The following is a 14,686-nucleotide window of genomic DNA, read 5'->3' as shown; positions in this document are numbered from 1 at the left end:
CTTTCGCTCACTGTCACACCCACACACACTTCACCACCATCCCACATCCACTAAGATCAACACAGCATTAGCATGTGTGTGGCAGTGAGTGTGTGAATTGTTTTATTTTATTATTTTCATCATTTAAAGTTTAATGTGAGTTTTGTAAAATGTAGAATATAAAGCATTCTGAGTTCTTTATAAGAAAAAGTGATAAATAAGTGTTCATTAGTCGAAGTAGTAGTATACACATAAAAGCCCATTCAGAAATACGAGTGGTGTAGTGTGGGTAGTTGCAGGCCATGACTACCAAAGAAGAAAAGAGAAAGAAGGGGGGTGAATCTCTCTCAGGCTGCACCTCCCGTGTTCACTTACTTTTATGTGTATGACCGTTTTCACACCACAATGTAGGCAACCATACTCCATTTTCAGGGTTGGGCTTGCTGAGCATGCTCTGGTTTCTATAACCCACCAACATTGATTTCAGGATCTTTAATGTCCACATTTGATCTTCTGCATTTGTGTACACACTAGGGGTTCAGGCACTAGCAAGTCTGCACATATGTTGAGCTGGGAGGTAGGAAAAATATCCATCCTTGACCCACCAGGCATCGTGACCAGGATTGTGAGACTGAAACACTTTCACCTCTCAGGGTGCAATAGCCATGTGGATAAAACATGGGACTTTCAGTCTGAGGGTCCCGGGTTTGAATCTCAGTTAGGACGCCAGGTGGGTAAAGGGTGGAGATTTTTGGGATCTCCCAGGTCAACATATGTCCAGACCTGTTAGTGCCTGAACCCCCTTCGTGTGTATACATGCACAGAAGTAAGCACGTTAAAGATCCTGTAATCCATGTCACCGTTCAGTGGGTAATAGAAACAAGAACATATCCAACATGCACACCCCCAAAAAACAGAGTATGGCTGCATACATGGCAGGGTAAATAAGCAAAACAGTCATACACATAAAATGTTATATGTCTGTGAGTATATGTGTGCGTGACTGAAACCTGATTGAATGATACCACAGGAAACGAAAGATAAATGCCTAAACGGGAGCTATCAGTCGGCTCTACCCAGGCAGGCAAGTAACCCTGAGTTTGCAAAGAGCTTGGTCTTTGACTAAGATTAGGCGTATATAAGTATCCGTATCATCATCATCATCAGCTGATGCAAAGTGTTGATGATGGGAGTGTTTGTGATGTGGACAGAGCACCAGTCTGCATGGAGACCCAGCGGCAGCCCTGCTGGAAGTGTTGGACCCAGAACAGAACCACAACTTTGTCGACCAGTATCCTTCTGTGTGTGTTTGTGTGTTTGCATATGTCTATATGTTGCAAAGTTATGTTTGTGGGTGTGGGTGTGTTTACATGTGTAGGTGTGCATGCATGTGTTTGTGTGTGAAGGTGTGCATGCATGTGTTTATATGTGGAAAGTTGTGTGCATATTTGCATGCAAGAATTTAAATGTGGGAAGATGTATATGTGTGTAGGTTTGCATAGATATGTGTTTGTGGGACAGTTGTGTGAATGTGTGTGTGTATGGAATTTCATGCATGTATTTGAATGTGGGAAGGGTGTGGTGTGTGTGTGTGTGTGTGTGTGTAGACTTTAGCATGCATATATTTGATTGTGGGAAGGTAGTGTGTGTGTGTGTGTGTGTGTGTGTGTGTGTGTGTGTGTGTGTAGGTGTGCATGCAACCATTTTCATTGTGAGTGTGCATGTATGTCTGGATATATGGTATGTGTTTTTGTAATTTTGAAACTGAAAAAAGAATTATTATATTTGTCATTTTTCATCTGCGCCTGTGTTCATGATTGATACTCTCTGTGAATTTTTGAGTATATGTGTTTTTTCAATTGAAAAAAGAAACCACATTTTCCATTTTTTCATTAGAACAACACACACATTCCTGATTTCAGTTCCTTTTTCTTTTTTATCTCTTGTCTCCCTGCATTGTCACAGAATACATGTTTTCCATCTTCTTATTTCTCTCGTGTCCCTGCGTCACCTCAGAACACACACATTCCATCGATTTTGGTGGTGGTTTTTTCAGTCTCCCCTTGTCATCACAGAACACACACATTCCATTTTCTTTTCTTTTTTTCTTTTTGCATCATCACAGAACACATGCATTCCTTTGTTTTTCTCACCTGCCTGCACCATCACCGAACACATGCATTCCTTTGTTTTTCTCAACTGCCTGCATCATCATAGAACACATGCATTCCTTTGTTTTTCTCACCTGCCAGCACCCATCACAGAACACATGCATTCCTTTGTTTTTCTCCTCTGCCTGCACCCATCACAGAACACATGCATTCCTTTGTTTTTCTCACCTGCCTGCACCGTCACAGAACGCACACATTCCTTTGTTTTTCTCACCTGCCTGCACCGTCACAGAACACATGCATTCCTTTGTTTTTCTCACCTGCCTGCACCGTCACAGAACACACGCATTCCCTTGTTTTTCTTGTCTGCCTGCACCGTCACAGAACACATGCATTCCTTTGTTTTTCTCACCTGCCTGCACCATCACAGAACACATGCATTTCATCCTCTCTGTTCTCTCTCTCTTGCTGCGTCATCATGAGACCTTGACCTAAACCCCAAACTACCTGAACATAGAACACATGTATTCCTTTGTTTTTCTCTCATCTTACATCATCACAGAACACACGCATCCCATCCCCTCTTTTTCTCTCTCCCTCGCCGCATCGTCATGACACAAGACCTTGACCTTGACACTCTCAAGCTACCTGAACATAGCGTTTGACCTGTCGCAAGTGCTGTTCATCGCCACGGCCAACACGATGGCCACCATACCCCCGGCCCTGCTTGACCGCATGGAGCTGCTGACGGTGCCGGGCTACACCGTGGAGGAGAAGGTGCACATCGCGCAGCGCCACCTGCTGGCCAAGCAGCTGGACAGCCATGGCTTGACGGAGCAACAGCTGGTGCTGCCCGAGGACACCCTGCGTGTGCTGAGTAATGAGGATGATCATGATTGTGATGATATCGTAATGATAATGATGATCATGGTGATGATAATGATGATCATCATGGTGATGATAACAGTACGCCCTTTGTGTGCTGAGTAATGAAGATGATCATGATTGTGATGATATCGTAATGATAATGATGATCATGGTGATGATAACAGTATGCCCTTTGTGTGCTGAGTAATGAGGATGATCATGATCGTGATGATATTGAGGATGATAATGATGATCATGATAACAGCAGTACACCCTGCGTTTGCTGAGTAATGAGGAGGATCATGATCATGATCGTGATATGTGGAGTGATGGCCAAGAGGTAACGCGTCCGCCTAGTAAGCGAGAGAATGTGAGCGCTCTGGTTCAAATCACGGCTCAGCCACCGATATTTTCTCCCCCTCCACTAGACCTTCAGTGGTGGTCTGGACGCTAGTCATTCGGATGAGATGTTAAACCGAAGTCCCGTGTGCAGCATGCACTTAGCACACGTAAAAGAACCCACAGCAACAACAGGGTTGTTCCTGGCAAAATTCTGTAGAAAAATCCACTTAGATAAGAAAAACAAATAAAACTGCACGCAGGAAAAAATACATTTAATTACACATACTTAACCGTGACCCACTAGTGCAAACTCCAGCAGGGGTCTGACATTCCTGTCCTATACAAAAAAAATGGGTGGCGCTGTAGTGTAGCGATGCGCTCTCCCTGGGGAGAGCAGCCCGAATTTCACACAGAGAAATCTGTTGTGATAAAAAGAAATACAAATACAAATACAAAATATCATAATGAGAGGATGATGATCATGGTGATGATGACAGTACACCCTGCATGGGCTTAATAATAATGATGATGATGATGATAACAATACATATGCATGTGCTGTGTAACATGGAGGATCATGATATCATCATGATAAAAGTACACCTTGTGCTTGTGCTGAGTAATGAGGATGATCAAGATATAATAATAATGATCATCATGATGATAACAGTACACACTGCTTGTGTTGGGTACTTGTTGTATTTGTATTTCAGTCACCAAGTACAAATTGTTATTGTTGCTATATTTAAAGTCACCAAGTACACATTGTTGCTATATTTACAGTCCCCAAGTACACATTGTTGCTATATTTACAGTCCCCAAGTACACATTGTTGCTATATATACAGTCCCCACGTACACATTGTTGCTATATATACAGTCACCACGTACACATTGTTGCTATATATACAGTCACCACGTACACATTGTTGCTATATATACAGTCACCAAGTACACACGGGAGGCAGGTGTGCGGACCCTGGAGCGCCGTGTGGCGGCCATCTGTCGCGCCGTGGCGGTGAAGGTGATGGAGACCAAGTCCCGACACGCCAAGGACGCGGTGGTGGCAGCTGACAAGGAGAGGGAGGGAGGGGCGGGGAAGGAGGCGGTGCTGAAAGGGGGGGACAAGGAAGAGGAGACAACCATGATGCACCCCCCTGAGATGCCCATCGTCATTGATGAGGCGGCTGTGGAGGACATTCTGGGGGTGAGTGAGCCCTTTTTTTTTTCTTCCTTTTTTTTTTTTTTAAGTAGTAATCCAGGAAGCATAAGTCGTTTTTCCAAGTAACATTATCTGCGAGGGAGCTTAATCATGGACATGATTTTGTATGTTTTAATGTTCAATGATTGTTCAAAAATGTCGGGGCGATATGCTGACTGTTACAATGATGCCAGCCGCCATGTGGGGGGTTTCATCATGACCAGTCGCAGTGCGTTGATGTAATGTCAAGACAAATTAGTTCAGACGAGCTCTTTTTGGGTAAACAGATTTGCACTTGAATGTTGTCTTGCTTTAAAAAAAAAAAAAAAAAGAGGTGGGGGAGGGAATTAGATTGGAGAGTTCACCATTGTGCAAATGTGCTTATGATTGATTATCTCAGAGCCTCTGGTATTTTTATGGAGCTTGAGCATTTCCATTGTGAGAACATCAAATGAGTGTTGAGTATTCAACATTTTCACGTAATGTGACCCCTTTCCACTGTAGGAACAGTGTCAAGGAAGGTACACGATTCGGTCCCTGATTGTCCAGTATCTACTTTCTTCCAGACCTTATACCTCTGTTTCTCCATCCAGTAGATGCCAGCAGTTGAGATTTCACCGTATGTTGTTACGCTCGATAGCAGTTTGTTCCGATGTTACACCATCGTCAAAATTGTTCTGAGGAGTTCGTTTCCAACTACATAGCATGTTTACATGCTTTCCTGTCATAACATTACCCAGACGCTCTAGACCTATCATGAGGCCAAGGCAGTCACTACTAACCTTGGTCTCATGTGATGATGCTCAGCTAATTGTGTGCATGTTTACACTGAAACAGCATTGAGTGGGCTAACGAGCTCAATCGTAGCAGTTATGTCATGTTGCAGTTAAGCCCAAGTGTTTATATGATTATAGATAAAATACAGGTTTGCTGATGTGGCTCCAAGTGTTTCTACCAAATTCAAAATGTTCCTACGAAATTTCCTGATTGTTCCTACAAACACTTGATAGGGGTTGGCATCTCTGCATCTAGCACACAGCATTTTTACTGGATTTCTTTCTGCCCACAGCCCCCAATGTACGAACCAGAGATGGGCCAGCGCCTGAGTCAGCCGGGTGTGGCAGTGGGTCTGGCCGTCACGCCCATGGGCGGGGAGATCATGTTCGTGGAGGCGACTCGCATGAGCGGTGAAGGGAAGCTGACGCTGACAGGACAACTGGGGGACGTCATGAAGGAGTCGGCCAACCTGGCTCGGAGCTGGCTCAGAGCTAATGCTGTCAAGGTATGTCATTGTATTGTATTGTATTACTCTTTTTTGTCACAATGGATTTCTCTGTGTGAAATTTGGGCTGTTCTCCCATGGGAGACAGCTTGCCTGCAGTTTTTTTTTTGTTTTGTTTTCCTATCAAAATGCATTTTGCTACAGAATTTTGCTAGGGACAACACTTTTGTTGCCATAGGTCCTTTTTCTTGCGCTAAGTGCATGGTGCACACAGGACCTCTCTTGATCAAGCTTGGACCTGTAAAGTTTCAGAGATTTAAACTGATGTAGGACTCTGCAAAGTGGGATTGTGGGCATAAATGGTTTAAATGCAAGTTTTACTCAGTTTTTACATTGTACACTGCAATTCAGCATGTTTTACATGGAAAGGCACTATATCATGTTTAAATCATTATTATTATTAGTGTTTATCTTGATGTCACCCAGCACCAGGTTTGTCATGCTGATGTTAACTGTTCACCATCTGGCAGTCAGCATTATGTTTTTTACATGCACAATCACACAACGACATGTGTCTAACCCCCTCACCTTCCCCCTGTAGGGACACCGGGGGGTCCTTCAGTATAAATAGCATCCCCGCCTTCTGGAAATTCTGTGCTAGGAATTTCCTCTTTTCTATCACTCTTTGTTTCTGCCTTTTTTCTTCCTTCACTGTTGTCTCATTTTTCTCCCTTCCCACTCCATTCCCCTTTCTTTTTTCAAGCAAGCCTTGACACTTTTTTCTCTTTTCTGCAGTCTATGATGTACTATCTGTGCTGTTTTGCTCTGGCAAATTAGGTAGTGTAATTGTAAACACGGGGATGCGCACTAGCTGTCCATTCTGCAGTGTTATTTGCCTATATGGCCTTATAAGCAACAATTAACAATTAACCCCCCCCCCCCCACACCCCAAACACTGCTGCAGATCTTCGGCCACACTCTGAAGAAAGAACTGGACACCACAGACATCCACATCCACTTTCCTGCCGGAGCTGTCGGCAAGGACGGCCCCTCTGCTGGGGTCACCGTCATCACCGTCCTCATCTCCCTCTTCGCTGACGTCTGTGTGCGCTCCGACACCGCCATGACAGGGGAGATCACCCTCAGAGGGCTTGTTTTGCCGGTAGGTGTCTCTCCTGTTTGTTTGAACCAGAAACAGAATCATATTTGTCATGAAAACCGTGAATGGAAGGCTTATGGACACAACAGTGAAGAGACAAAAAAAAAACAACCCAAACTAAATGTACGGTGTCCTAATCAATATGTGATGTGTTCTTTGAAACATTCATATACAAATTTGCTAGCTGAGGTTGTACGTGGTCGTAATTAAACCATTGACTGACTTGTTTTTTTCTGTTCTGTATATCCATGCCAGTTCAGAGGTATAGCCCCCACACTGCTCATTCTTTTTCCCCCCTACAGAGATGTGCAGGCCTGTTCTGACACATTTTCAGTACTGACAATCCACTTTGTACATATAAAACAGCATTGCTAGTGTAGAAATTGTGATAAATTGGTGTCTATAAGAAAATAATGCGGAGAGTTACATTTGAGTTATGTAAGCTCATAATCTAACGGCACCTAATACACAAGAACATCATATTCTATGATTTTTTGTGAACATTTTACAAATTGAGGGGTATTGCCTTACAAATACAGAAGCGTCTTGTGCATGCATGCTACCCTTAGTGTATATACCTGTGTATGACAGGTGACCCTGACTTTGTACACCTGTATATGACAGGTGACCCTGACTGTACACTGTGTGTGACAGGTGTCCCTGACTTTGTACACCTGTGTGTGACAGGTGAACCTGACTTTGTACACCTGTGTGTGACAGGTGACCCTGACTGTACACAGTGTGAGACAGGTGACCCTGACTGTACACTGTGTGTGACAGGTGACCCTGACTTTGTACACCTGTGTGTGACAGGTGACCCTGACATTGTACACCTGTGTGTGACAGGTGACCCTGACTGTGTACGTCTGTATGTGACAGGAGATCCTGTGTACACTAACGTGTGACAGGTGACCCTGACTTTGTACACCTGTGTAGGTAACCCTGAATGTGTGCACCTTTATGTGACAGGTGACCCTGACTGTGTACACCTGTGTGAAACAGGTGACTGTGACTGCCAACACCTGTGTGTGACAGGTGAACCTGAGTGTGTACACCTGTGTGTGTTGGGTGAACCTGAGTGTGCACCTGTGTGTGATAGGTGACCGTGACTGTGTACACCTATGTGAGACAAGTGACCGTGACTGTGTAGACCTTTGTGTGAGAGGTGAACCTGAGCGTGTGCATGTGTGTGATAGGTGACCCTAACTGTGTATACCTGTGTGTTGATAGGTGTCCCTGACTATGTACACCTGTGTGTTGATAGCTGACCCTGACTGTGTACACCTGTGTGTGACAGGTGAACCTGACTGTTTACACCTGTGTGTTGATAGCTGACCCTGACTGTGTACACCTGTGTGTGACAGGTGAACCTGACTGTTTACACCTGTGTGTGATAGGTGAACCTGACTGTTTACACCTGTGTGTTGATAGGTGACCCTAACTGTGTGCATCTGTGTGTTGATAGGTGACCATGACTGTGTACACCTGTGTGTTGATAGGTGACCCTGACTGTTTACACCTGTGTGTTGATAGGTGACCCTGACTGTTTACACCTGTGTGTTGATAGGTGACCCTAACTGTTTACACCTGTGTGTTGATAGGTGACCCTGACTGTTTACACCTGTGTGTTGATAGGTGACCCTGACTGTTTACACCTGTGTGTTGATAGGTGACCCTAACTGTGTGCATCTGTGTGTTGATAGGTGACCCTGACTGTGTACACCTGTGTGAGACAGGTGACCATGACTGTGTACACCTGTGTGAGACAGGTGACCCTGACTGTGTACACCTGTGTGAGACAGGTGACCCTGACTGTGTACACCTGTGTGTGACAGGTGGGGGGCATCAAGCAAAAGGTGCTGGCAGCTCACAGGGCAGGACTGACCCGAGTCATCCTACCTGCCCGCAATGAGAAGGATCTGCATGACGTCCCCTCCAACATCAAGGTGAGGTCCAGGATTTCTTTTTGTAATGTTCTAATTTTCATTTAACACACATGCATGATTTATATATAGGCATGTAGATGCATACATATACATACGTATATAATTGGGAAAATCTGTCGGATATCACTTGCCAGTGAAAAGACGTGAAACTAAAAAAAGAAAATACTTGGGGGGGAAATGTATAGAACAAAAAGTCTGTAAAATTTACAGAGAAGATACCCACTGCTGCTGTTTTATCAGAGAAAGAGTGCATCAGGGAGAGGATTTGTTTGATTTACAAATATTTTTGTATTTTGTATTTCTTTTTATCACAACAGATTTCTCTGTGTGAAATTCAAGCTGCTCTCCCCAGGGAGAGTGTGTCACTACACTACAGCGCCACCTATTTTTTTGTATTTTTTCATGCGTGCAGTTTTATTTGTTTTCCCTATCGAAGTGGATTTTTCTACAGAATTTTGCCAGGGACAACCCTTTTGTTGCTGTGGGTTCTTTTACGTGCGCTAAGTGCATGCTGCACACGGGACCTCGGTTTATCGTCTCATCCAAGTGACTAGCATCCAGACCACCAATTAAGGTCTAGTGGAGGGGGAGAAAATATCAGCGGCGGAGCCGTGATTCGAACCAGTGCATTCAGATTCTCTCGCTTCCCAGGCAGACGCGTTACCTCTAGGCCATCACTCCAGATATATATATATATATATATATATATATATATATATATATATATATATATATATATACATCATCTATATGCCCAGCACTAAGCATCGGTACTTAAAGAAACCACTAAAAATGTGCAAAAGTGTGTGGTTCAGACCATATGCAACAACAACTGGAAACTGAAACTGACTCTGTGTGCATGCGCATGTTACAGAGAGAGCTCAGCATTATCCTGGTCTCAAGGGTGGAGGATGTGCTCAACGCTGCCTTCGATGACGGCTTACCTGCTCTTGTTCCGCCGGAAACAGACCTGGCTGCAAAGTTGTGAAACAAGGGCAGAGAACTTCCTGCCCTTTCCTTGCACCTGGGACTTGACAGGGTGTGAGGGGCTGGGGTGGAGGAATTCTGCTGCAAAGGTGTAACAGCATTCAGTGCGTTGTTGTGTGACACAAAGAAGGAAGAAAGAATGAAAGAAAGAAAATTGAGAGGAATGGAGGATTATATGTGCACTAAAGGAATATGCGGATGTCAAGATATTATGAAAAACCATGTTGTTGCTTTTTTGTGTTTTTCACATTGTTGCATGTTTGTGTGTTTGTTTGTGTGTTTTTTTTAATGTTTTTTCCTCCTGAGTTTGAATTTGACTCTTTAATTGTTGACTTTTTTCTTTGTGATAATCAAAGTAGGGAAAAAAGTAAAAAAGCTTTAATAGCAAATGGTCTATCCCACAACTTACCTTGTCAATGTTCCATGGACTATTGCATAGCCAACATTACAGTTTCCTTTACTGAACACATTTTACAAGGAGGGGTGATTCCATACCTTGTTAATTCTGGTTGTGGGCAAGTGTGGGTTTTCAGTTAACCAGACATCCATTGCCCAGAATGGTAAAATTTACAGTGCATAAGCGGATGACAAAAATTTTTTTTCAAAACATAAAATTTAAGTGATTATTTCATTGATGACATTGAACCAGACATACTATATTCAGAAAAGATGGATTTTACTCTGAGTGTTTAAAAATGGTTAAATATATTTTCATTTCATTAACGACATCAGTTTATGTTTCTGGTGATATTAAATTAAAGGAATGCATTCTCTGGTGACCTTGATAACTCTGGGGAACTGTCCATTCATGAACAGTTGATGGGGAGAATGGAGTAAACTTTGGAAATGTTTTTGTTTCTGGTTTGTTTTTATTTTTTGAGGTGGTTGGTTTTGTTGGTTAGTTGATTAATTAAATGCTTTTCGTGCATGGTTGAAAATGTAGTGAAAGAAAGAAAGGATATGATATGCCCAATTTCATTCCAGTTTAAGAATGGTATTGTGGTATGATAAAGCCAAAGAATGGTATTGTGGTATGATAAAGCCAAAGACTGGTATTGTGGTATGATAAAGCCAGTGACATGTGGTAAGAAAGGATGATACCTTTGTGAAGTCTATAAGGATAATTTTACTTATTGAAAGTAAATTTTGCACCTAAGTTAGTCCAAAGCAATGCCTTGTCTCAATGTTAAGGCTTTTTTGACAACAGGTGCAAATGCTAAGTCTTTTGACAACAGGTGCAAGAGCTGAATACTTAACTCACTTAGAACTCCAGTTAGCTTCCCTGACTTTCCCCACAGACAACCCATTTGTATGGGTAAGAAATGAACTCTCACAAGCACAGCAACATGTTGCATTGTGGAGAGTGGAAAGGTCAGTTAAGCTATTCTTCGCTTATTACGTCATTATGTAAAGTAGGTACCACACCAAATTCAAAACTATCTAAAGCACTGATCGGTCTCCTTCGTCTGAAACAGTTCTAAGCGGTAGGGACCTTGTTCAGGGCCCTTCGTCCAGAGGGAGTTAAAGTTTAGATTTTCAAATCCTGGTTCTGGTGCCTGATTGGTTAAGGGTAGAGATTGTACTGATCTCCCAGGTCAACATGTGCAGACCTACTAGTGCCTGAACTCCCTTTGTGCGCATATACTTGGAAAAGATTAAGTATGCATGTTAAAGATCTGTATCAGATTTTGATAGATTGTAGAACAAGAACATTCCCAGCATACACAACCCTGAAAACCGTTTTGACTGCCTGCATGGTGGAGTAAAAATGGTCATACATGTAAAGCCCACTCATATGTACAAATGAATGCAGGAGTTGGAGCCCATGACTGCAAAAGAAGGAGACCTTTCTGACATGGTGCTTAGTGCATGCTGCACCCATAGTCATGCTGTTTCCACCTCATCCTGAAGACTGATGCCTAGGCTGCATTATATCAAAGAAAGAGAAAAGTCTGGGACAAGTTTTCTGGCTTCTTTGCCAAGGACTGTACAGCACACTATCGCTGCATATTCACACGCACATGCATCACAAGTGGATACACACACACTCCCATGTGAAGAAGTTTGGGGGTTTATTTGGGGTTTTTTTTTGTTTGTTTGTTTGTTGTTGTAAAGGTGTAAAAGAAATTCCATTTTCCGTTTATATTATGTTTTACATCTAATCCAGGTACTTTATTTCATTCATTAATGACATTTCTGAGTGTATTGGTGAATGATATTTGATTGTTCAGTTATCATTATTACTAACGATTGATTTGGCCAGTTATGTGTCTTGCAAAGTAAAAGCCAGTTATGAATGAAAGATTAATTTTTTCATCACTTGATTGCTTTTGCATGAATCGTATTGGTATTTGCATGATTTATGCAAATATTATTTTGCTGAGTAAATGTTGAGTCATTTGAAAACTGAAAGGCACACTGACGGTTATTGAATATGCTTGTACATTGAGATATTGGTAAGAATGTGCCATGATGTGTAAGTTTGTGATGATTGTTGAAATATGTTTATTATGACAAACATTGCTGGGTATTTTGGAAACAAATATTTGATGTAACCAGTATTTCATTTCATCAGACAATGTATTATCTGAACATCAGTTATAAACAGAATGTTCAGTCATTGGAAATGAATCAGTCTGTAAGTGGATTTTGTGACTGTGTGTTCAGTATCAGTCAAGAAAAACACAATCACATGTTTGCACACAGATTTTAGGTTTTTGTCCGGGATACAATGGGTCATTTGACTGGTTCAACACAGAATCTATGGGTCATTTCTAAAATTAATGGGCCAAGATTAATTATTCCAGCACCGAACACCCGCATCAGACCATCCCACACCCCAAAAATATTGGTATTGAATATATATATATATATATATAGATAGATAGATATATGTGTGTGTGTGTGTGTGTGTGTCAAAGTCAAAATGTTTAATTTATTAGGCTCTTGGCTTATACAAATGGAGTTTATTATGTGTTGTGTGTGTGTGTGTGTGTGTACTATGTGCTCATCACTGTTTGCTGTGTCATAATGAACATGGACAACACAACATAGGCCCTCTTCACTACTAAACGTTATTCTGCAATGCTGAAACACTGATTTATGCTGACTGCTCTGGATAGTAAAACTTACTAAAAGCTCACACTATGGTCTAATTCATATATCAGAAAAGTAGGAACATAAGTAAAGCAGTACATTTGAAAGACATCAGATCTACAGCGTAACTATCATTTGTGTCAGTGTCATACCAATCAGTTTAGGAATGCACTTTGCTTTGTTGGAATCCGAATCTCTGTGGTTGCAAAATCTAAATGCCTCAAAAAGATCAAAAAGTGTCATGCCAGCATTATGTGCAGATCTGTTTAGTTCCATTCAAGTGTATACACTGGAAGAAGATCAAACGCACTTTAAAGATAATGTTATCTAAGTCAGTACATGTAAGCTGGGTTATGGAAGCACAAACATACCCGAAAATGAATTATGACTCATCAACTGACGAAATGAAAACAGTTGTGCATGTAAAAGTCCAATTGTAGACTATATGTCATGATTAGATCTCGGAAGAAATCTCTCAGACCCTCCAGACGCTTGCAGAATGGAAGACGTTGCAACTGTTATAATCAATCATTCAATCTTTCTCAACATTACTAGTATGCAGGGATGTTCCACGATACGAATGATGATATCTTACAGTGAAATGTTCTACATGTATTGAAGTCATCCTCAGTCAAGGAGACTGGTGGGAAAGTAAAAAGATAAACTGGCACAGTTTTTCTGCTACCTTTCACAATACGCTAGTGGCACTGTACAAGTTTTGATTTGTTTTTCCTAAGCGTTGGTCTGCTTGATGTTGAACTGCAGAGCAACAACAGTAATGATTATATTTATATCTTTCAGAGTTTGAAACTGCAATCGTGATTATTTGCAGGAGAATAAGAGAAATCTGCAAAAGCCCTTTTAGCATGACAGACTACAAAAAATCAGTAAGTCAAGTGACAAACTTGCTCCCATTAATGGGCCATTTGAAAATTGTATGTGTCAGTGACTGTTGACCGACATGAAACCTAAACCCTGCAGCACAAATGCACACTCACGCATGCATATTTTTGTGCTATCTTATCCAAATATATCTCTCACAATACTAACAACATTTTATTTTTACGGCATGTTACAAATAAAGGCTACATGTTTGAAATACACACATACACTAAAGCACGTACACATGAACTCAGGCACACATGTGCACGCACGCATACACCCACACACACACACATGCTTTCTTGCATGCATCATCTGCTTTTCTCTTGTGTGCACATGCACTCACATACTGAGAAACTGAATTGGGCAATGCAGTCAAACCTGGCTTGTGACATGTGTTTTATGTCAAGTTTCATTGAAATTCCTGACATTGAGAATTCATTTGACTGATTGAAAAATAAACAGGTTTTCCTGAGAACATGCATTTTGGCATGTGTCTATATGTTTGTTTTGACATCTGTGTGCGTTTGTGAAAGGGAAGAGGAGGGTTGACAGCTGAACCTGTGCATGAGGGTATTTTTGGTGTATTGTGTACACATATTCAGCTTAAGATATGTACATTTAAGACACATGTGTGTTCCTGAAGATCTGTAAGGAGGAGTGGATGTTTTACCACAGTTACTGTGTGCATATACGCTTGCTTGAACACATTTTCTTCCTTTGATTTCTACCCTTTAAGTCATACAAAAAGAGGGAACACACACACACACACACACACACACACACACACACACACACAAGTTCAAGTTTTAATTATCCTTTCACTCCTATGGGAGTATGGAGGATTACTGCAAAATAATCTTTTCATGCCCAGAACAAACATTTCCAAATACAC

The 14,686-nt window shown here is 41.8% G+C and overlaps 1 protein-coding gene across 1 annotated transcript in view; it reads left to right on the top strand.

Annotated features, from left to right (window-relative positions):
* The window catches only part of LOC143286079 (lon protease homolog 2, peroxisomal-like), a 28,945-nt gene extending 14,652 nt beyond the window's left edge, over positions 1–14,293 (top strand). The window contains exons 11-17 of the mRNA XM_076593648.1: positions 1,191–1,270; positions 2,735–2,967; positions 4,243–4,505; positions 5,569–5,781; positions 6,686–6,883; positions 8,716–8,826; positions 9,701–14,293. Of these exons, the coding sequence (XP_076449763.1) occupies positions 1,191–1,270; positions 2,735–2,967; positions 4,243–4,505; positions 5,569–5,781; positions 6,686–6,883; positions 8,716–8,826; positions 9,701–9,814 (1,212 nt within the window). The 3' untranslated portion in view covers positions 9,815–14,293. The remainder of the gene's footprint in view (positions 1–1,190; positions 1,271–2,734; positions 2,968–4,242; positions 4,506–5,568; positions 5,782–6,685; positions 6,884–8,715; positions 8,827–9,700) is intronic.
* The last annotated feature ends 393 nt before the right edge of the window (positions 14,294–14,686 follow it).

The sequence above is a fragment of the Babylonia areolata genome, chromosome 9 (genome assembly GCF_041734735.1).
Source record: "Babylonia areolata isolate BAREFJ2019XMU chromosome 9, ASM4173473v1, whole genome shotgun sequence".
In the NCBI taxonomy this organism is placed as follows: Eukaryota; Metazoa; Mollusca; class Gastropoda; order Neogastropoda; family Buccinidae; genus Babylonia; species Babylonia areolata.
The sequence above is the reverse complement of the archived record's forward strand: the minus strand, read 5'-3'. Positions and strand labels throughout refer to the sequence as shown.